The 24,200-nt window shown below is 41.8% G+C and overlaps 1 protein-coding gene across 1 annotated transcript in view; it reads left to right on the forward strand.

The window, feature by feature from the left end:
* Positions 1–22,837, forward strand: part of LOC130165256 (neural cell adhesion molecule 2-like) — a 368,403-nt gene extending 345,566 nt beyond the window's left edge. The window contains exons 21-22 of the mRNA XM_056370357.1: positions 9,829–10,036; positions 19,516–22,837. Coding sequence (XP_056226332.1) covers positions 9,829–10,036; positions 19,516–19,630 — 323 coding nt within the window. The 3' untranslated portion in view covers positions 19,631–22,837. The remainder of the gene's footprint in view (positions 1–9,828; positions 10,037–19,515) is intronic.
* The last annotated feature ends 1,363 nt before the right edge of the window (positions 22,838–24,200 follow it).

The following is a 24,200-nucleotide window of genomic DNA, read 5'->3' on the forward strand; positions in this document are numbered from 1 at the left end:
TCACTATTCTAACTCACATTGACCCTGCAATAACTTCAGATATGTCCTGAAAGCGCTTATCATTGTCAGTGTGCCGCCATCGCACACGCGTTAGAGATTGATGGACTGCCGTGCGCCTCACACTTGTTGCTGAATCTCCGGCGCTTTAAGCCTCGAGGTAACGCGCAATTCAATTTCAAACGCTGAAAGTTATTACAGCGGGTCGTCCAAACAGAGCAACAACCAAAAAAGAAGATATTCATTGACTGTCGTGGAGTAGAAAACATAAAGTAGCATGGACTGAAAACGTAAACGATAAAGCGCAAGTGCCTTAATTTAGTGAATAAATGCAGAGGAAACAATTGGATCCCGAGTGCCAGTGGTGGAAAGTTGATCATTTTCTCAGGTATTATGCTTAATTAAAGTAATGAGGTGTTTGTATTCAACTTGAATATTTTCATTTGATGTCATTTTATACTTCTACTCCCCAGTCCCTTTGATTTCAGAGGGAAACATTGTACTTTTGTTTACCAATTTTATTATTTATCAGATTGTTTTTGCATAAAACATATGACTAACAAGTAATATATGGTGAATTATTATTGACTGAATTATCCAGCAATATATAAAGCGGTTAAAATGCACTTAAAGTGAACCTAATTTAACTAAATCTAACACTGTGCTCCTAATGCTTCTCTACTTTAACATGAGTACAATTTCAAATGCTTTTACTTATAATAGATAATAATAAAATAGTATTTTTTTTTAGTTTCACTATAGTAAAAGCAACACTGGCAGAGAAAGAGAGAAAAAATAAGGCATAATGGAGGCTCCACGCCTGATGCAGTGTGGTATTTCTTGTGTCGAGCTTTGTTACGACTGCTGTATTTTCTCTTGGCTCCCTCCTCGTCTTCTCCTTCCAGTCATGCGCCATAAAAAGCCGTGATTGAAACAGGCGTCATAGATTTTGTTTGCAATAATCTCATCAAAGCACTTGAAGAAATAATCTGGGAGAGCCGCTCTCCTCCTCTCCCGAGAGCTCCAGTGAAACTTTTCCTGGAAGCGGTGCCAACAAATCAAAATGGGGAAAGAGTTCTTTTATAGCCGTCCATTACATTAATCAATCCTCTCATCAATTTCCAAAATGAAAGCCATAGTTTTTAAAGCAGCGTAATGAAAAAGATGCATGACAATCAAATCTGTTGTTGGAGGATTTACTATTTAAAAAGGCGACTCATAAACCATCCAGGCTACCTGAGGTAAAACCTTTTTGATCTTGTTATTATGCCACAATATAAGATGCGATGAATTTTCCACTTGCTACTGCTGAATGAATTACCTGAAACCATTTAAATGTAACTAATGCTATCATTCACAGGTTAGCACTCGGCTAGGCAAATAAAGAAGGTGTGAGGTCAAAAAGCATCAGTTAAATTACGCTTCCTGCGTCCGGTAAAAACACGCTTCGATGTCTTTGCTCTTTAATGAACGGTTTTGTTTCATACGGGAAAAAATAAAAAAGCTTTGTTGAATATAATCAGATCAAGTATACCGCTGGTGCTCTTGATACTGACACACCGAGAAACAGGTGGTGACGCTGAAAGCTTGAAATATGGACTGAAGGCGACGCTGCTGTCAATCACTCTGAGCAACACAAGCACAGCTGGGCTTTTTTTTTTTTTTTTTAGACGCAAGTACCATTTGAATCTGGAAAACCTACAGTTGTTGAACAGAATCAAGGCTCCAGTCCTCAACAATACGATACGAGATCAGAGCTGATGTTTACATGTTTGCTTTCTCATTTATTCATCGGACAAAGATAATCCTGTTGAGATGAAAGGATTGTGCTTCTGTGGGAGCGCATTAAACATCAGACAATATCACTGTCAACTGACTAAATATTTTATCATAAGCAAGACAAGCAAGTGAAGGACTTCCTCCTGAGACGGAAGGAAAGCAGGAACAGTGGCCCAGTTCTAAGACACACAGTTTGTGTTATTTTGACTGTAGTCAGTGAAACGCTCAGTGACTATCCTGGCTTTACTGTTTACTCACTGTGTGCAGGGAATTTAAAACTATAGTTTTACATTCAATTTGCGACGGATTTCTAATCGTCCCTGGGTTCGAACGCTTTTACTTTTTTTAAACGTTGCCAAAAATAAGCTGCCTGACAGCCGTTTCATAAAGGAGTTTTGAGTCAGGGAGGTAGTATAGTGTTACCATGGAGTCTGTGAGTTGGAAGTTGTGTTATGTAGCCTATTTCAGTCATTAAAAGTATGCTGAATTAGCCATCTGCTTATTGCAGTGTACACGTGAATGCACAGAGAAATATCACCAGATCACTCTGATACTGAAGAAAAAACCTTCAAAACGTGATGATTCTCAGGCAAGTTCTGGATTTGTAGGAGTGTGTTTCTCTAGGAGCTCTAATTGGATTTATGGACGTTTATTTATGATGGAAATCAGAGATATATTTGTACGATAATGAAATAGTATTATAACTCTATTTTGTAGTTTAAAACTATAAAGTGATGAGATTATTTGATATGTTTAGCATGATGAGAGAGTCTGAAGACTTGAGTGACACCTTGTTGAACATCTACTTCTTGTCAGTGAAGAAGCAACGCCGCACTGTTGCGCTGCTCGAAGGGCAAAGTGAAGCAAATGAAAAATGAATTCAAATTCCTTCAAAATGAATGAATAAAAGCTTCCTGCTGCAGGCTCTTCTTTTCACCACATTATGAATAAAGTCCAGTGACTAAGAACAGGAAGTCTCTGCTGTGGTAAAACATAACAGGTGTTCAGCAGGTCTTGTTGTGCCTTTTTTTTATAACAATAATCCCTCAATCTATTGATTTTCCGAGCCATTTCATCCATTTTAACAGTTCAAATTAGGGTCATGGAGCATTGTGACAAACATTTTAGTTATAAACTGCAGTTGATGCATTTAAATTAGTGTCCTGCTGCTGTTTAAACTCGAATTTCAACTCCGAAGATCAAGGAGGAGGCACCTCGATTGCACCTGAAATGAGCCGTAACCCCAGAAAGCAGCAATTACAGAAAAGTGGACCAAATTTCTTTGAAGTCTTTTGAGGTTGACTGTTAAGGATGTCATATTCTTGCAAGCTAAGAGTAATTACTCATGGTTTTTCATTTCCTCTTCGCTGGTTCTTGAGTGCACTTGAGTTGCATTAGGGTTTCTCTTCCTCCTTAGAAATGGACAAAAATGGAAGGACTCACCCCTGTCCTTCAAACTATGCTGAATTTTAATGATTATCTTTAATTCTCAGAGGGCCTCCTCAGACAAACTTCCCCTTCTACACTCCTCATCGCATCCCAAAGTGAGCACTTGTAGGAAGAATCCTCCCTCGCATCCACAAATGATGATGTTCATCACCCCGCAGATTAGCACCTGCCACCTCCCCAATCAATGAACGTCCCATTGGTCAACATTAATCAAGTAACTTCCTCTCAGATCCAATTGAGGGACGGTCAGTCACCGCCCAGGCCTAATGAGTTCGAATTGCCGAAGTGAGATGTGTACGAATGGCTTCAGGTGCCACACAAGCAGTTGGGTGTCTAGTGATTGAATAATACTGCTAATGGGCCAATATATCAACAAGTAATCAGAAGAAGTCAATAAAAGGGTTAATAGAGCAGGGAAATAAGAATTAATCACCGCCGTGTTTCAGGGATCCGAGAGTTTGTGAAAACTCAAGTCACACGGAACAAATGAACGATCTCCAAGAGGCTGTGAGGAGAACACGTTTGTGATAAGCGAGAGTAGATACCATGAAATTTGGTTTGTAAGCTTCACCAGATAGCTAAGTTTAAAAACAGTGTCAGCTCTTCCTCACTTTAAGAGAACGTAGGTACCTCTGCACATGGGGCTACAAGAAACAGGGAGGAACTAATAGAAATATACATTAAAGCAATAATGATAGATAAAGCGCTGTGAATGACAATTTAATAATAACTATTGGATTTACAATAATATGGCAATAAATCTTAAAAATACATATATATATATATATTATATATATATGTATGTATATGTGTGGAATCTCAGCCTGTAATGTAGGGAAGTAGTGTACAGTACTGTTCTGTAGCCTCCAATCACCTCAACCAGGTAACATGAGGAACGTCAATGTAAAACATAATACAGACAGCAGCAACAATGCAAGAAGAAAGTAGAGGCGAAGTCATTCAAATGATAATCGACCTAAAGATGAAAGATCAATCTGAATTGAAAGCTAGAAAGAGTCAGTCAACATGAAAAGTGCTGTGAAGGTCTGGACACTATAGAAAGAAAGAAGCAAGAGGGAGAAGAAAAAGTGAATTCATCTGTAACTCAGGGATGTTAGAAAGGAGAAGAAGTATCATTTGAAAACACATCATTTGCCAATAGTGGCTATTTGACCAAAAAAAAAAAAACAATCCTCCTTAAGCCAACATCAGTCTGTATCATCAGCCATGTCCATCAGCACATCGTAATTTCCCAACACAAAGTCAGTTTTATTATCAGCCTCAGTCCTCAGTGGTGTTCGATCTGTCGACGGATGTTTCTACCAGCTTGACCTCCAGCAGGAGAGCATGAAATGGGGAATGATGCTGCAGCGTGGACAGTTTTATAGATGCTGGGGGGGGGGGGGCAGAGTCAAAATATCACCACAGAGGACACAGACCCCATCGTGCTTTTCTACTGGAACAAAGAAGCTGCTCCTCTCTGGATGTGTTTCATGCTGACACAAATCAGTGACTGTGGCATTTTTAGACAAGGACAAGGACAATTATTGAACTAAAGGAGAGCACAAAACCATGGAGCTTTTGATTGGTTCACTGTGTCTACAAAAAGCCAGAATCATCGTGTCGTAATATTAACGAATAGAACTATTATTCATTCATTTAATTTTCATTTATATGGGGAAAAGTATGTGCACCAATCCCACATCCACAGTGTTTATAGGCAAAGCTAATTTGCAATGCCCCCAGATGAGCCTTTAAAAAACATACAACTAAATAAATGATACCCTAATATTTTATGAGTATGGAATTAAACTAATTTGAAAATTAGATTTGGGATGAAAACATGCCTTTGAATACATAAATAATTCAGTTTTATTCTCGAATGAAAATACCCTTCCTTGACCAGGACGCTGGGATTCACATGCACACCGTGCAGCTTTGGCCCTTCAGCCCCTGCAGGCAGTTTATCACTCTGACCTGTGGGGGTGGCTTTCACAGCCGCTGTTGCCTCTTGCATCAGTTTGAGTGCGGGTGATCATTTGCTACAAGTGGAGAGCAGCATTGACCTCTATTTTCTGAAAGACCCTCGCATAGAAATAACACCATTACTTCTCCCTTACTCTTCCATAACAAATCAACTGGAGGTGTATACGGGAAATTACCCAAAAAATGATATTAAATCACAAAGCAGATGAATTGTATTTTCGCTTTTACGTCACTATATTTTGCACAATAGTAGTTACACAAAAGTATGAGCTGTCGAAAGGCATTGTGGCTGCGAACTTGAAAACAGTTTGACTGCTGGGCCACGCACATGTTTGGCCGTGTTTCATCTTTGTTTATTAAATTTAAAGTTAAGCCGCTTTTCTCGCCTTAATTCCTCACGCAGAGATCTGAGCTGTTGTGAGGGAAGGCATCTTGTTTCTGGCTCACAGAGCAATGCAGCTAAAAAAAAAAGGCTGCAATAGTGAAGGCAGGAAAGACAAAATTGAAGATTTCCCTTTAAAGACTTTAAATCCCTATCTTTCTCAAATCTCTGCATCTATAGTTCTGTTCTGTAAGTCATAAACACACAAGGGCATCCAACAGGTGACCCTGGACTCTTATCCTTCAGAAACAGCAGCACATTCTTACTTAGAAAACTTAAAGAAATGTTATTTTTGGAGTCCTCACAAAAAGATTGAATGTACTTTGCCCCTGCAACATATTCATACTTGATGACCCCCAACCTGAGAGTCACGTATCGCAGAGAAAGAGAAGCACACTGGATGCCAGGATGCAGTGTGTTCACACCTATATACATACGATATAAACACTTTTAAACAGTGAAGATTACAAATAAAAAGACAACATTGGTGACTTTTACAGACATGGATGAAACCATCATTTTCATGGGAGCTGTAGTTTTGTTTTTGTTTTTTTTGTGATCAAAAAAGGTTTCAGTTTCTAAAGAACATGTTTCATTTTCTAGATGAATAGCGGTGAAAGAAACTTTCAATGGTTTCCCCAAATACTGAGTGTTTAAAACATTCAATTAACTATGACATTTTTTGAAATTTTAGAATTGGCCCTGAAGTGCAAAACACATCATTTAAAAACCAGAAAAACACACCAGTGTTAGAGAAAACATGACATTTAAGAAAACACGTCATCAGGGTGTCAACATCCATCCGTATGTCGGTGCATTTCAGTTGAGCTTCTTCTGTTGAAAATGATTTCCAAACTTTGGAATAAATCGAATAAAATGGCTGGCAGAAAGACTACAAGTAAACAAGCATGTAACATATCAATCCAACCTCAAACTGTCAGGCTGCTGCTAAGCACTTTAGAGTAATACTCCTTATCGGATGAAAGTCTGATGTTTATGGATTTCAGTCTTTCAGACTAAGAGTTTTTGCTGGCATCCCTGAAAATGGCGCTTTAATAAAATCTTTATCCTTGGAAATGTTGTGTATCTTGAAACATGGCACTCCTAAATACTTTGGACAGTCCTTCAAATGAAAAAGATTTCTATTAGTTTTCGATTTAGGAGCAAACGCCGGCACTTCAACTTTGCTATTGGTGATTTTATGTTGAAAACGTTGGTGAAACAATCAACGGCAAAAATGGTTCACATACCGTCATCAATACAAGAGACAAGGGCTTCATGTGATGTAAAAATGCAAACATAGATATGAAAGCTGAAGGCCACAGCAGTCTGATGATGACAAAGAAGTGAGGTATGGCTTAAAGAAAGTATTCTTTTTCTCATCTGGTGTATGTGAACACCCCAGGGGAGCCGGAGAGGTGTTGTTTACCACCCCTGAATCTGTGGCTTCAGCAGCCAAATTAACTCAGATAAACTTTCAAAAGGTGAGATACAAAACAGTAGCCTGTGGCGGTGAGAAAATATTGATCCAGTCTACAAGTTTCAACTCCCATATCCCTGGATTCACAAAAACGCAAAGTGTTTTAATTAGAGTTCTCTTTGCCACAAGCTCCTCTCTCTGGCTGACTTTCTGTTCCTCTCTGTGCTTTGACTCGCTGCCAATCTCCTTTTGTCTGCAGTCTCAGCTCCAAGTCAAGAACAAAGTCACCAACATGAGAGTCATTTGGGTGGTGACACAGTGACAGCCTCCGATGTGGCGCGTTGTTTTTGTTGTTGTTGTTGTTGTTGTTGTTGTTGTTGTTGTTGTTGTTGTTGTGGTGTTGGCTCGGAGCTCCTGCAATCAAACAGTGACTATGAGGTGAAAGTGTTGACTCTCGGCTTTAATTTGAGGGAGTTTTTCAGCCGTAATGGGGAGGCACTGTTGGATCGTCCTGTTCTGCAGGGACTAGTATCGCGATTCCTTCCATAGATTTCAACATTCAACCATCCCTAAACGCCTTACAACCTCAAAACCTCACCGCTATTGTTTAAAACAGAAGAAAATGTCCACATACTTGTGTCAGTGTCCAAATACTAATGGCCTGATCTCTATGTTGGTAGACCAACATTAGAGAAAGCCTTCCATAAGAAACTGCTGGCATGGAGTTTGAAAGACATTGACATTTACCAGGCAGAAACAGTGAAATGAAAGATGCAATTGAGCTGCATTGTGGGAAATGTAGGATCTAGCATATCAGAAGCTTGATCCTTACAAGGGATTAAAAGCAAGGATTGTGTATCTTGGCCTCTGCTGCACGGATTTCTTTTGGTTTAATCTGTTTTTTGCGGCTGTTCTAACTTTATGAAAGTACTAAAATCGCTGGAGTATGAGTCAGACTGAGACTCGTGGCACTGGTCTCTCCTCAGAGGTAACTGTGCAATTGACGAACAAAGTGACTCATGTACAGAATCACAAGCGTTTATTTGACATTTCTGTTCTGTATTCACTCCTGCTACTTCGTGCTTTACAAACAGTGCGGTGGTTTGTGAAAGTTTGGTGAGGAATCAACTGGATGCCGTCCAAAACGGAAACATTTTAAAATACCCATGAGACACTTCGGCCTTGGTAAGCGCGCTCTTGACTTAATTTGCTCAGCTGTAAACGTGGCTCAGTATCTCTCATCTCTCATTCTGACTTGATGATTGTAAGTTACCTTTCAAAAAGAGACCAGGGTTATGACTGCAATCAAAAGATTTGCAGGACAATTACCTTTTTTTTTTCTTTTTTTTTTTTTATTATTTTTGGCGACATTATTACTGGGCTTGTGCACAAGAATGGGGGTGTCTGGTAACCCTCTTTGAAAGGTTAAAGAATTTTTTTTTACTCTAGCTGTGCTCTCTAAATTAACCTTTATCTCAAATAAACACTATGTAGGTAGGAACATGGAAACACCGACTGAAGCCTGGCTGCATTCAGCTCACATTTACTGTTGTGCCCCACAGGAGGGAGGGAACAGGCAAGAGGCATTCACTCCGAGCTCAATTTTGGAGAAGCCGTCTCCGGGTTGCTCGCGCCTTCACGTTATAGCCTCATCCACCCTTTTTAACTTGCAGGCTACTGATCACCCATACGAGAGCTCTCTTAAATAGGAAAGTTCATTCATTCTCACTCTTCCACTGCTGATTACTCCTGGCGAGGTCTGACCTCCGGCTGTCAACACCGATCCTACAGTGGATGTTCAGTTTGTTCGACCCCGGGATCACTAAAGGGCGCAACTCCATTCAGCCCCCCCCCCCCCCGCCTCTCCTTACTGCGCTGCCTTCATTTTCTCATTACTCTCAATTGAAAGCAGGCCCCACTGCTTGTTCCCGTCTGAGCTGGGAGCTTGATTTGTTTTAGAGCGCCGTGTGCTGGCTCCTCTCAGAGAACATATTTTAAAGTTCTTCTTTTTTTTTTTTGGCTGAAAAATACTTCCTTCATCTCCCATGTGAATCTGTTTAGTGCTACGGAATAAGAGTCCATCCACATACCTCACGTTGCGGTGCGGTACAACATGGGTGAAAAGAGTACCCTAACCTCTGCACCTGTGGAAGCAGAGATGTTGACAGCCGGCACATGATGGAGAAGGCGGTGCACAGTGTGAAGGAGAACACCCACAAAGTACTCACAGTGCTGTATTCTTTCAGCCCTTAAACAGAGGAAGCTGCAGATCGTCTGATATTACAAATAAATCAACCAAGTAAAGCCTTCCCCACTTGTTTCCAGCCCTACAGATCTCCTTTCAGTCTTTAAAACTTTTATTCTATTTGCTGAATATAGAAAAAGCTGAGATTGATTTATTTTGAAGGAGATTTGGTGGATTCACACTAATAATTGAGATCCTCCACTGAGGATTGCTTGGATTTGAGGCGTTGTGGATTAGGACTTATCTACGTGTTGGAAACTATCCAGGTGGCTCCAGAGGAATTCATTGACCTTCCAGCGGTTCTGAAAGTAACCGTGGTAAAAAGTTTTCCGGAGCGACTGTGCTTTTGTGCGGTAGTGTAAGTGTCCCCCCCCCCCCCCCCCCTTCACTCAGAGGTCAGGCCTCATCTGACCTGCGGGCACATCCTTCAGCGAGCTGATGAATCCCTACCAGCTATAGCGATGCTGCGCTACACCTGATGCTGACCTTTGTCTTCCAATCCAAATTGCTAACAGTGTTTTGTTTTTTTTTTCTCCATGTTGTGTCTCTGTGTGTGTTTCACTGCCTTAGCAGAATCCCTGTTCAGCGGCCTGGGGCTGGGGGCGGTGGTGGGCCTGGGCCTGGGAGCGCTGCTGCTGCTCCTCGTGCTGGTGGACATCAGCTGCTTCTTCCTGCGTCACTGCGGCCTGCTGATGTGCATCACGCGCACGCTATGCAGCAAGAAGACAGCCACCAGCGGCAAGGGCAAAGAAATGGAGGAGGGCAAGGCCGCCTACCTGTGAGTTCTTTCATTTTTATATTCTTCTTCTTCTTTTCTTTTTTTTTTAACCAAAAAACTTTTAACTTCTTTAATTTCTACGCTACAAGTATCGATATATGTCAGTCACCAGGTCATTCATGCTTGCTGAGGGAGCATCTGCTGTGGGTGTATCTTGATGCTTGTGCGTCACTCTGGCAACTGATTTTTTTTTTTTTTTTTTTGCTGTATAACAATGAACTGAGAGACCTAAATAAATATTAGGTAAATTTATGACAAGAAATGAGGTCCAACTGTTTCATAACCAGCTTTGGAGAGAGAGAAAAAAAATGACCCTGATTCAGCGATCAAGGATTGACTTTTTGACCTTTTTAAAAAAAGGGTCATAAATTGATAAGTTTTTATTTTTTTGTCCTTGTTGACATTTTTATTCAATTTCACCTTTCAAATATTTATGAATAGAGCTCATGTCATGTACAGCCCAGAATCCTCTTTCTGTGAATGAGAGAAACATTTTACATTTACCATAGGTACACCTACAACAGCCGCCCAACCGCCTTTCCAACCACAGTATGTCTTTGATTATGTCTTATTCACTAACGTCAGTGGCGTCCATACGATGTGCAGTGAGTTCTTTTGCATGCAGTGTGCGTGTGTCCCCGCGCGCATGTACAGCCACGTTTGGTATTCATGTCACGTGCTATCATGGTTTGTGTGCGTACACCTCTGTGATCACATAACGTGTGCATGCAAACAGTCTGTGTGTGACCCGACGGCGGTCTCGTACAGTGTGATCGTTGCATGGATGCCGCACCCCACCCACCACCACCACCACCACCACTCCATGAAATTTACAAGTACAATCGATTTTCAACATTTAGCCCGCAGAGTCTGATTCATTCGCCTCAGCGGTGCCATTTTTGTTTCAAAACTGTCAGAGTGCCAGCTCGTTGTCTGGGCTGCAGAGAGAGAGAGGGCACAGAGAAAGAGAGGAGGAGGAAGAGGGAGGGGAGGGGTCGACTTTTGCTGAGTCACTAAGCTCACAGTGCCGGAGGGCTGAGTGACGGGCCTGAGCAGACAGCAGCAGAATCTGCCCTCAGCTTCTCTGTACGAGCCGGCGCCGCAGCTGCAACTCAGGCAGGCGTTTACAGGCTGTACGTTACTACGACAACATCTTTATGGCTCTATTAGAACTGATAACTTAGTCCAGTCACATCACACACACAAAGCAGTGTCACTGATTTTAGAAAGATGTTGTTGGGGATGTTTACGCCTTTATTTGACAGTAAGAGGAGAGAGATGACAGAAAATAAGGGGAGCGCAGGAGAAAGAGAGACAACAACATGCCCAAAATATTTTAAAGCATACTTCTGTTTTATTTATTAGCAATACGATAAAGTTTGTTATTATGCTAGTAACAACATTATATATACCAAATTAAAGGGATACTCCAGTTACACAGTATGAATTTTAAAAAGTCAGTGCAGCTGAGGCCAAGATCTGCAAACTTATAAACAAATACTACCCTATCCTACGTTTCCCATAATGCTCAACAAATGGCTTTAGCTTTCAACCTCTGTACCCCAAGGGTTATACATTTGTTGTCCCAGCCCATAACTTCATGCGTATAACTGTCGCGAATGTCCCTGTAATTGTCAAGTTCAGACAAAGCAATAAACAGCAGCAGTCTGACCGGCGTGGACACGCTCGGTGGCCCGTGTGAGATATCACCTCAGGATATGTGAGTTTGAAGATGCAGGGATATGAAACTTTACCACAAGCTACTAGCTATGATGGAACCAGTTGCACCAGCGTTGTAACTGGTTTCCCTGCATCTCCAGATCTCTAGAGATAAACTGCAACCTTTTCTGATTCTGAGAGGGACGGTGAGGGGAAAACAAGAGGCTTGGTGTTTTATCTCCGAGCTCCCGTGGAGAGACCAAAGTAATAAAGTTGTCTGCTATACAATGACACATAGCACGGAGCTGCGAGTCTAATGAGATAACGTTTGATATAATACAAAGCTCAGACAGTCCTGCTGAGTGTGCAAGATGTCAGTAGTGCGAGTCTGAGGGTGCTGAAGGCCAGTAGACCCTGCACTGCAATATCGGTGGTGGGATAAACAGCATTAGGTGGCAGGTCAGAGGCTGTGTGTGTGTGTGTGTGTGTGTGTGTATGTGTGTGTGTGCAGCTCTGACACACAGGTTCCTATTGTCCTGCGTAGGTCATAGGCGGCCTTCACTGGCCCTTTTCTCACCTGGACGTGGAGCTGAGGCTTTAGCAGGGAGCGCCCTCTCATCACTGCAGCGTTAACTTAAAGCCAGGGCGCCGGAGCAGCCCTCGGACAATGAGGGACGTGAGGTCGCCCTTCTTATTAAGAGTCTGTCAAGTTGTGCCGAGATCAGTCGGGAACACGCCGGGGCTCCTAGAGTTTGCCTCGGGAAAAGTTGAAAGACTTGTTCACGGTTGCCCCCGGTGACATCAGAAGTCAATCCTCAGCTTCCAGTTTTACAGTGTTAAATGTAAGCTCTTTACTGTGAGCGCTGTGTGATGTCAGCGGCCACAGTGGACGGACAGAAAAAGACTGGGACACCTTGAAGCCGGACAGGTTAGCAGAGCTGCGGTCCATGACTCCATCGCTGCTACTGCTGTCCCCCTGGGCATGACTTGATATTTATGACTGTGAAATAGCATCACAGTGTTCATTTCTACTCCTGATAATTTTAAAATACACATATTCAAGCGATGAAAAAACGCAGTAAAATTCAACAAATAAATGTTCTGGGGGTAATACTGTCTGTAATTTTGGTCCTGTGCCCACTTTTTTTCTGCATTGCCCCGCTCCCATCCTCTCAGTCAGCGATCCAGGAATGGATTTGTGCACCTGTCCGGCTCTTCAGTAACCTCCCTCGCAAAGCACCTCAGGGACAGAGTCTTTAAAAAAGCTGCACTCAAAAGATATACAGTACCTTAAAACAATGTTTCAAACTTGATAGAGAAAAAAAATCTGACCAAACACAGGATGAAATTCTGGCACCGGTGCCGTAATGTGACTGAGGCGATGCAAGGGAGGCCGGTGCTGACGCCAGAGAACAGTTTGACTTCAGGGGTTCAGATTGGAGGCTCAGTGACAGATTTGACTTGGCGCAGACCAAGACTTTTTGAGCGCCGTCACACTCATTGCTCACGGCAGGAAATATAAAACAGAATGTCGGACTGTTTTCGAAGGTTCTGGCGTCCTGCAGCCGTAGGAAGAAAACATTTCTACAACAACGTCAAACACTGAAGAAAAATCCATTCTATGAGTTGCCATTTAATGAGTTTATTTTGACTTTTTCAGTCCCCCTCTCTCTCTCTCTCTCTCTCTCTCTCTCTCGTGCTAACAATGTATGGAAGGAAAGCAGTATTTTCAAAAAGGAAAGAAGCTCTTTCAGGGCGTAAGCTGCAACTGTTTATTCAACCAAAACTGTCTCAATTCTTCTTGATAAAAGAAGCCTCAGCCTCCAGCAATCATCTGTTTACTCTCTGTACAGACTCCATCCCTATTAGTGTCAGAATGCTTGAAATGTAGATAATCCTTAGACCTTAAAATTCATTTTGTTTTTGACTTTTCTACTCGTTTGGTCAAGAAATTCCAGTTTTATTTATCTTTCTGACATGATAGCCGAGGAATCAAAGCAAGTGGAAAAATGAGTGCGGGGTTGTTCATTTTTTACAGTGTAATGAGTGGAAATGAGTTTCTTGTCACAGCAAGATGAGGGTGGTTTTCCCACATGAACGTTAAACATTTTATTTGATGTTGTGTGTTGTAGAAAATGGCATTAAAGGCAGAGTAAATTTAGATGGATCGTTACTACTTTGGTCAGCCATCCCTGATTAGATGCCCTACTTTAATTACTGCTTTCATGTTTTGTGCGTCATTGCATTTCATTATGCCCCCCCCCCCCTTTGTCTTTGTCATGCTGGTGAAAAAATAAAAAAAATCACATCAGCACAGTGATACAGAGGCTCTTGATTGTGGAGAGGAGACAGTTTTTGTTATTGACATGCAGAGAACACTTAAGTTTGAAAGCAGCAGGCTCAGACGTCTGACATTTAATTAAGCGTGATTTTACAGTACTCTCCGTTAACTCCACAACAAACCGAATGTTGGTGATCTCGAGAAAGCTAAAAGGCTTTGGAGTGAGCGCACCTGAAACAGACATACATGTAATTGGCCGCGGAAAAGACGACCGGGGCGAGCGAGCCGATTCCTGTGACGCGCGAGGCCGCCGGCCGACGTGGCCATCAGCTAATTCGTCCTCGTGTCCTTGATCAAGACTTCTGCTCGTGCGCTCACTGTGAGATCCTGGATGACAGCTTTGATAAAATATGCTCGAGGAAAATAGAAATGTAAATGTAAAGATTTAGATAAGAGTGTAAACAAACCCCCCTGGGAGGTGGTTTATACCCCGGGCAACCTAATTTATCTCTGTGAAAAGCAGGGATTGTAGTCAGCCTTTGCGGCCCACCGTCGATGGGCCTGCGCTTAATTAACGTCGGCGGAGGAAAGAACAAGTCACCCCTGCTGTGCTTTGGTGTCACTTGGAAGCTCCCAGATTACAAATAAACATCTGCATACACACTCTGATATCTCCCCCAGCCCACCATGAGGTGCACACAGCTGCTGGCTCTCGCAACATAATCAAAGAGGCTTGTCAAGACCCAGCAGCATTTCTGTTTGCTTTGTGTCTCAGACATTGTTTTAAGTGTCTGAGGGCATTGTGGGTGCATACATACATACAGGATATGCACATGAGACAGTGTGTGTGTGTGTGTGTGTGTGTGTGTGTGTGTGTGTGTGTGTGCGTGCGTGCGTGTGGGGGCGATGAGTCATGGAGAGGTGAAAACAGAAAAGTTAGAACCCATCGGTGCAGTTCCCCTCTACATTTTAGGGAAGATCCACACGCGACCTTTGGTTTGAACCCGAATTAGCTGTCCACGCGTCCGCTGACGACACAGCTTCACGCCGTTGTTGAAAATATTCATTTAAAGCAAGATGTTTGCACAAAAACAAACCTGTCTCCTCCTCATCCATCCATCCCTCCCACAAACTCAAGCAGAGTCTGTCGTTTACAGGAAATCCTTTGACCAGTTTGCCTTTTTTTTTTTTTTTTTTTTTTTGTCACTGGGAATTCACATGAGAAAGTCGAGTCACACCGATGCACAAGATTGTATTGTTTTTTTGGGGGGGGGCTTTTGTGCCTTTATTGAACAGGATAGTAGAGAGAGACAGGAAACGGGGAGGCAGAGAGGGGGAATGACATGCAGCAAAGGCCGTCCGATGTGGGACTCGAGCCGGGGCCGACTGCAGCGAGGACTGTAGCCTCTACTACTCCAGTCACTCCTCGCAGCGCTGTTAGCGATGTTAGCCAGGACCGCTAACTCTCTGTGTTGTCTCCGTCTTGCCTCTTTGCCGTGATGTGAGCTATTCGGTTGTTCTGCCTTGAATTTTTTCAAGCAGCTCTCGGAGATGTGTTACACTTGAAACTGACTTTCAAATTTCTCACATACAGTTTTTGTATCATGTATTTTATTGCAACTTCAGAAGCCACACCGAAATCTCTGGCATCACTAAATGAGTCATTTATTTTATAATCCTCTTTCCTCTATTTGCCCAAAGTCATAGTGACACAGGGTAGTTAATAATTCCTAGCTCCTACTTGCATCTGCCAACCCCCAGTGTATCGACTTTTATAACCACAAACTGTGTTGAGACACTGGTTCAGAAAATGCACTTGCGATTGCCTCCAGTTGGCGTCCCCCCACCCGAGAAAGTGGAAAAAGAGCAAGTAGCAGGACCTTCCCATATGTTGAGAAAACCTCCACATCTGAGCAATAAGTCCAATCTGGGTTTGCATGGAGCTAATGGGACATGAAATTGGCTTCACTGTGCAGGAACTTTAACATCCACCAATCAACAGAGGGAAAAAGCCCCTCTGGCCAATTGCAACATTTGGGCTTATTAGGTCCAGTATCACGCAGAGATGCTATTTTACATTCATGATCTCATTCACTGAAAATCTCCCTCGGAGTTGTTAAACGTCCAGTGTGGCTATTTGGAGGTGATTTGATGCTGCATTTTCAAATTGACATGGAAATGTTTATACGATAAAAAAAAAAAAAAAAGCAATATTGTGAAACAGCACTGATGCCATCAATGGACCCAAAAAAAACAGGCCTTTAAATTAAGAAATAACAGATATAATTACTGAATTAAATGAATACAACTCTTATCACATCAGTCATGGGCAATATTGAGTGATTCACATCTAATATTTGATTAAAGGAGGAAAGTTTTAATCCGCCTCCTCTAAATCCTCGTTCAGGGACATTTCATCTCATATATGTCATTGTAGATTATTAGGGATGTAGATTAAGCAAGTTGTTTTGTGTTTTATGGCTAAGATAAGGTAGAACAACTTTTCAGTCAAAGGCACTGATGGATGGAAGGTTTATATTTCTCCTGACAAGGTGACGTACGAGTCTTGGATGATTAACAGGAGCTTGAAGTACAACAAAATAAGAAGCAGCATAACCCTGTGATCTCAGGAAATGAGTAGCCCTCAGCTAAAGTGTGTTTATACCGGCCTGCTGGTAGACTGATACCGATCATCTCCCAGCCCACGGAGCAGGATCAGGTCTACATCTACTTTTTCTTCCCTTTTTTTTTTTCCTAAATGTCCTGATAAAATCTGAGCCATACACACGGAATGAACAAAATACAAGGTGCGCAGTGATGAGGTGAAACCAGGTAAAAGCCTCTGCTCCTTATTGAGTTCCCTTATTAAATCTATAACAATCCCAAAAGATCCACTGTACAAGAAGGGGATTTTGCAGCTTTGATGTGAAAAAGAGGGCTACAACTCATATTTTTGCACTTTGGCGTTTATTGTTCTCTGTGTGTTTAGGCGTGGGAGCTGCTGAAAGGGCAGCCTTGAGACGTCCCTTGCTGATATTTCAGAGCAGCACTTTTAGTTCCGAAATGAAACGAGTGAAACGTGTGTCTGCGCGCGCTTCATATTTTTCAAAGTGATTGTGTCTCTGCTGGTTGTCAATAAGTGCTTTTTGGTTAGGTCTTTGTATCTTAGCGGCTGTAGCAAATAAAACGGACCCCGCAGATAAATCCGTTTAAATGTGTGTCCTGCAGACGTACAAATGCATCAGTAAATTACAACTGGGAAACACCTGTAATAGCTTAGAAGGAAGATTTATTTTTTTTTTTTTTAAGTAGCTATTGCCTAATTATGGGCCACTTTAAATGCCCAGATGCACTATAATGTAAGTGAGATGTGCAATACAGATTAGAAATCGCCACTATTTAGATCATACTATATAATCACTGTCAATATAATCACTGTCATACCAGTGTTTTAACTGGATGAGAATAATTTTTTGTGGCAAATGCAAATGGAGGCTCTCATACATCGTGTTCCTTGAAATACAGGCTGCTAAGATATTCATCATGTGGACACATTAACATAAAGATAAAGCTGTGACATCCCTGTGCTGAATTTCTCTAAACTCACGGAAGATGAAATGAACAAGAGGCAGTCAGCCAATCAAATGGCTCCTGCTTAATAACATATACATGTATGTTTGATTTATTTATTTATTTATTTTTCTCCCTCGATATGAATCACATTTAAAAAAGTAAATGGCAGCTCTGAGGTGATGTTATTCAGGTCGAAGCAGGCGGAAAAAAACTGAGAGCAACAACAACCAGCGGGAGAAGCTGAAAGGAGAGAGGGCAACCACTCACAAAGTGTGTTCACCAAATTAGTCTCGAAAGAAATGTAATTGTTGCCAGGATTATGTTTAATCGCAACATGGCCGTATTAACCTGTTAGAGTGCCTCTTGCCAAAAAGTTGGCTAATGGGCCCCCGTCACCCCCTCCACCCCTACCCTCGCCATCTGTGCATTTTGTACAAACCCTGAGGCCTCCGAGTTCCCATCTGCTGATTTAATATTGCACTTAGTTGTCGAAAAAGTTGGAAAAGAATAGTCAAAATTGTAGCAGCAGATGCCAAGATATCCTGACTTTTAATCCTTAGGTCAAGCTCAGAGCATTCTGCATCCTACGTTTCCCATAATGCAACATAATAGCATCTTTACATCAGACCCTTGCTGCCTAAACACCCGCGTCCTTCAAGCACCCTGCCCCCGGTTTAAAATGCAGGGTTTCTGTTATAATTGTGTAATCATCAAGCGAAAGCTGAGATAACCCTGATGACATCACTGTGATGTCATCAGGGTTATTTTGGAAAGAAGTCATCATACAGGAGTGCCACTGTAAGGTTTTCCCCAGCTTTCGTGCATGTCAGTTAGTTTGTGATGTTACTTTCAGCATTAATGAATATTCACTGAAATTCATCTGGATTCAATAATTAAAATCAAACGAAGTAACCAAAACAACAGACTTGGTGCAGTACATCAAATGGTGACATGTTTCATATCACACACGGCGCCTGACAAATAGCATGAATGAAAATAAAAAAACATCCAATTTTTCTTGTAATTAGTACCAAATCATTTGTTTCTTTCCAGGAAACTTTCAAATTATTTGGAAAACTGGTGATTTGAACTTCCAGGCTTTAAGGTTAGGGGAAGATTGATTGATTGATTGATTGATTGATTGATTGATTGATTGATTGATTGATTGATTGATTTTGCTCCCATCTTACCCAAGTGCTTAAGGTTGACTACATACCACCATAAAACCATTCATTTGTTTGAGTTGCTGCATGTGGATATTGTAGGAGAACAAATGAAATATGTGCTGGGTGCTTTGATGACGGGATGAAAACCCAAATCACAACTAACATTTTTGTGTGTCAGTACTCTCTCTCTTTTACTGTCTGTGTAAATGTTACATAGTGGTTACTCTGATCATGTTTGGTTGTGGCCGTTCGTGCATTACCTCACCTCCGTCCTCGGCCGACAGATATCCACAACACAGGTGGACAAACTGATCACTCTTCCAGGTCAAGTCTCCAAGCATCCAGGCCAAAGAGAGCCGAAAGTATAAATGATATGCCTTTCTGTAACCTTTTGTACAGCCCTGTAGAGGCTGTTATATTTAATATCCCTGCTGCCTTTTCACTTCAATTAAATCCAGCTTTATTAATCCCACTGGGGCCAACACTTTCACCCACCAAAAGGTCTAAAAGGTGATTACTGGTGGGCTCTAAAGCAGGAAAGTACTTATTTTGTGAAAGAAAAAAAAAGAAAAAGAAAAAACCCATTAAGCCCACACTCTCCTGTGGTAGTAATTCAACTCTAATTGAGCTAGCGTTTATATATGTGCCTGCTCCATACAAAAACATCTTCTCGATGGTCACTCTCAAGTCTGTGCCTGTTCAATTGTATTTGTTCTTTAAGTTCCTGTAATTACGAAGCTGCTGAGTGCATCCGCTGCAAATCTCACACCAACTTTTTTTTAATTCTTTTTCTACCGCAGGAAGCTACCGCTGAAGGAAGAAAATGGAAAAGAGTCTCTCAAGCCGGATACGATTGAAATCAAAGTGCACAGTGACAACAGCATCCACACAAAGCCTGACGACAGCAAAGCGTAAAAAAAATATATATGATTAAAAAAAAAAAAAAAAAAAAAAAAAAAAATGGTCGGTCCCCTCGCCACCAAAAGAACATTCGGATCATGAGACCAAAACCCGGAGAAACTACAACACTGGAAAATAGTGGAGTAAAATACCATATCTGTTTATAACAATGCCCCAGTGAAAGGCATATGTAAATACAAATAATAGAGAGAAAATAGAAAGGAAGAAAGGGTCAACCTTTTAGACACCTTGGGTGATAAATGTATCATGTTCTTATAAACATGGCATCAGTGGAAGGCTCTTGTTGATCAATGATTGTAGATTATTTTTGGCTTTTGTTTGTCTCATTTTTTGTTGTGTGATTACTTGTTTTTTTTTTTTCGTTTTTTTGTTGTTCTTTTTTTTTTACAATCCACATAAGACTTTCATGCATCTCCAGCGCCCTATCCCCTCCGCCCACACACACACACACACACACACACACACATATACACACTTCTATGACACAATCACAAATGCAGGCGTGTAAGCTAGTATGCTAGTGTGGCCCTAAGCTCACTCTGCTAATGCTCTTGCTTTTTTTTTCTTTTTTTCTGTCAGGGCGAATGCATGGGCCGAGCCAACCGCTGCAGGAATAGCATAGTGATTTAAACCCGATCTGCCTGTTTCCATACCTGAGTGTTACACTGCAGCAACCCCTTTTTATGCCTGTAATGGCCGATCTAGGTGTCTGGCTAATGAGAGGCAAACGCTGTAGTGTTTTGTTTCATGCGAGCTGGCTTCAATAACAAAAGGTGAACCACTCCTAATGAGATTTGAGGCTTCGGGTTCTCGTGAGTTGCATTTGTTCCCGGTAACATTGAAAACTTGTATCAAACAGGACCTAATCATTAATTATTAAGACAAATTTGGACTTGATTAATGTTGTCTGAAGGGCTGTTGTGGATTATAGTTTGTGTTGCAGGAAAGCAAGCTTAAAAAAAAACAAAAAAAAAAATCTTGACAAAAAGAAAGAATGTGTTGCAGTCTATGGAGTGTACAGTATAATACCACACATGTGCATTGATGTCACTGTTGGCAAAGCCTTTTATATTGACACGGAATATTGTTGACAGTCTTCAGCTGTCTCATGTGCATACATATGTTTTTACTCATCTGTGTTTAAACTGCATTGTTGCAGGGTCAACTGTACTGGCAGCCAATGTTCGCTTTGGTAGACACCTTGGGAAAAAAAAAAAAAAAAAAGGTTTTGTCCTGAGTGGCGTCCCACAAACGCACTGAATGGTGTCATGTTAATCGTTGCTATTTGTTAAAAGCAGGAAAACGGAACGGGGACAAACAAGTGTGCTGACAAGAAAATAGATCAACATGTGTGTCATGTATGTTTTTGATGATATACATCAATTCCTTTATTCATTCCTGTGTCCAATCTGCCTCAGATGCATTTTTTTTTTTTAAACCTTTAATTTTTTTTCCTCAGTCTGATCGCTATTGTCTCTGATGTTGTCATGTGTTGTACATAGGTGAAAAAAAAAGAATATTTTACAAAGCTTTTATGTAAATATACCCTAAAGGATGTGTCTTTTTTCAAAATGCAACAGGCTTTTTTGTGAACGCTCCTCAGATGAAAAGCTGTTCTCTGTTTTTTTCTTTCTTTTTTTTCTTTTCTTTTTTCTTCTTCTTCTTATGTTGTGTTTTGGTCCAAAGTTCAGTGATGGTGTAATATTGCTTTTTCTAGTCATTTGCTTTCCCTTAAGAAAATCCATGCCCTAAGGCTATTTCACAGCATTTCAATGGAGGCAGTAATTACGGCATTAGTGTGCCTTCTCTTTTTCTTTTTTCCTCCTCCCTCGTGGCCCGATGCCGCTGCAGCAGTGTAGACTATCAAATGGGTTTTTGATCGTGGCGTTGCTGCTTTTTTTTTGGTTTGCTACAGAATGTGACAGAAGATTGACTTTTATCGTGATGCTGTGAATTCTGGGAAATGTAGTCGTAGGACAGCGGGTTCAAGTCGACGACACTGGACAAAAACAACTACCTAGTACAACTAGATGTCAGGTTGATGCTGTAAGTCTTGAGTACACAGTACAGTGATGGGCTGCAGAAATCTGGCTTTAATGCCATGCATCATCACATGCGTGTGTGAGTGTGCGTCGGTGTGTGTGTGTGTGTGTGTGTACGCATACATGTGTGAGCGGGTGATTACACTTGTCTACATGAATCAGGTTGCATGTATGTCTATTGAATGTATCTGCACGTACTGTAAGTGAATCTGTGTGTGTTTGTGAGTGTGTGTGCCCATTTAGATTTTTCACAATAAGAGTCTCCCAATTACAAATAATATACTAAGTAAATGAAAGAGATAAAAACTCAAAATCTTGGCATATATTTTGTTATAATTTACTTGTTAGTTTTGTTAACTATTTATATTGGATTAAAGTGTGTTACTGAGCACACTTCCAGCGCCATGATGCATTACGCGGCTCTTCAAGTCATATAGGCTGTGATGACCACATGCCAGGTATGAATATCCCGAGTGCTGTGAGCGTACGAGTGTTTCTCTTTGAGTGTGGAGTGAGTTGGCGAGAGCTCTCACGCAGAGTTCCAGAGTGCGCTCTGATAGCTAAAACCTGATTATGTAGTTCTCGACAGTGATTAATTCCCCAGGCTGCAGCACTCCACTGCATGTGACTGCGAGCCCCCACTGCCGCCCCAAATTCCTGCCTCTCAGACTCCATCGGTTTTTATCTCAGACCTCGTAGCGCTGGCTTTGTTTTCTCACCGCGAGCCCTTGTTCCTGTATATCTCAAATGGATGGTCCTGCCATGGAGTGGTTCCGCTGCCTGTTACGATGACTGTAAATATGGGAGCACAGTGCCTGGAGGCTATACGATTTGTACATGTTCTTTTGTATTTGAATATGAGTCTAAATCCCCGAACCACCCCCCCACCGCTCGCCTCTCCTCTCCCCTCCCCTCTTGTCCTTCCTCTCTGTCTCCTCCACCATGCCTTTTTCTGTCGGGGGGTAAAACAGGTGTGTTTGAGCTCAGTGTACAGTATGTGTCCTCTTTGTCCCCATGCTCCCTGTGTCCCTTGGACTGTCCCCCGCTGAGTTTGCTCTGTGAAGGAGGTGGGAACTATTGATGTCTCTCTGTACGTACCTGTGGAACACTTGTGACTCCTGTCATTTGCCGCTGTAAATAAACATGTCCTGGTAGAAGAGAGTGAGACGTCGTCATTTATGTGGTTTAATTCTTGTCGTTTCCCTGGATCTCGAGTCTAAATGTAAAACAGTGGCATTTCCCTTTAAAGCTCAAAATGATGCACGTCATTCTTGAAATTTAGGACTTTTCAGCGTAAACTCATCTGAAAACGGATCCATTTTTACATTTGCAAGCAGCAAACATCCGTTTGTAATGTCTGAAATGTGTGCTATTAGGTTCAGAACGCTGACCACCACGGGGGGAAAAAAAAAAAAGATACAGCCACAAGATACTGATACTGGGTGAACATTTCATTATAATCCTCTCGCATTGTGTAATGGGCTGTGCTTTAGTCTGGCGCAGTCGTGTGATAAAAGCCGACTACTCCACAAAGACACAACTTTAATAGCTTTTAATTTTTTTCGCCGTTGAAGTCGGCAGAGCTCATTTTTCCGGAGGACAGAGCACTATTTTCATCAAGGTCATTCCTAAACCTAGATTACTCCCGTTTTAAATGGTAACTGTGTTGCATCTAAAACTTACCCCCCCACCCCACCCCCCTCCCCTTCCTTGAAACAGTAGAAGAGCTTTAATGATAAAAAACCAGAGAGACAGAGAAGCTCTGCTCAAAGGAGGAATTAAAACAATTCTGAATAGCATGAGGGGAGCCACGGTGTTCCTTAACAAAGCTGCCCCCTCTTCAGTGCTCATTTGAAGTCAGTAGATAACGTTTCTCAGATGTCTCCCTCCCACGTGAGGGAGGGAGGGAAGCAGCGGGCTGCCTGTTGGATCCTGGCTGCAAGGGCCTCTGTTAACAAGGGGAACAAACTTCAACTTCATCTCCCACAGGGGCTCAAAGGAAGTCTGCACATCAAACACTGAGATTCATTTGGAGAGGAGCGATATTGGCCCGCTCTTGGGTGGGGATGGGAGTGGAGATGAGTTGAACAATCACACAAAGAGAAGAAAAGACGCCAAAGTCATCCTCTTCTTCAGTTTGTCGTGTTATAGCTGCTACAGTCTGCTACAGGTGATTACTTTTTTTTTCTCCTACATAGGAAGTTAGATAAACAACAAAAAAAAAAAAAGTGTTGGACCACACACAAGCACACGTCTATTAAAAAAGCACTGGTAAGTCACACGCCACATGAAAAGATAACACAATAAGCCTTCGGGGAATATTCCTCCCCTAATCTTTCAGTTTGCAGAGACTCCCATGATACTGTGCGCTGACAGCACCTTAATCCCAACTATGAGAGAAGTTTGGGAAGAAATCTCCCTGCCATTGTTGAAGTTTTCTCTCTCAATGCACTTAAATGCCTTCCCTCGCATGCTTGCGCACAGAAATACCATGGCGAGCCACACACACACGGAAACTTTGC

The sequence above is a fragment of the Seriola aureovittata genome, chromosome 24, assembly GCF_021018895.1.
Source record: "Seriola aureovittata isolate HTS-2021-v1 ecotype China chromosome 24, ASM2101889v1, whole genome shotgun sequence".
Lineage (NCBI taxonomy): Eukaryota > Metazoa > Chordata > Actinopteri > Carangiformes > Carangidae > Seriola > Seriola aureovittata.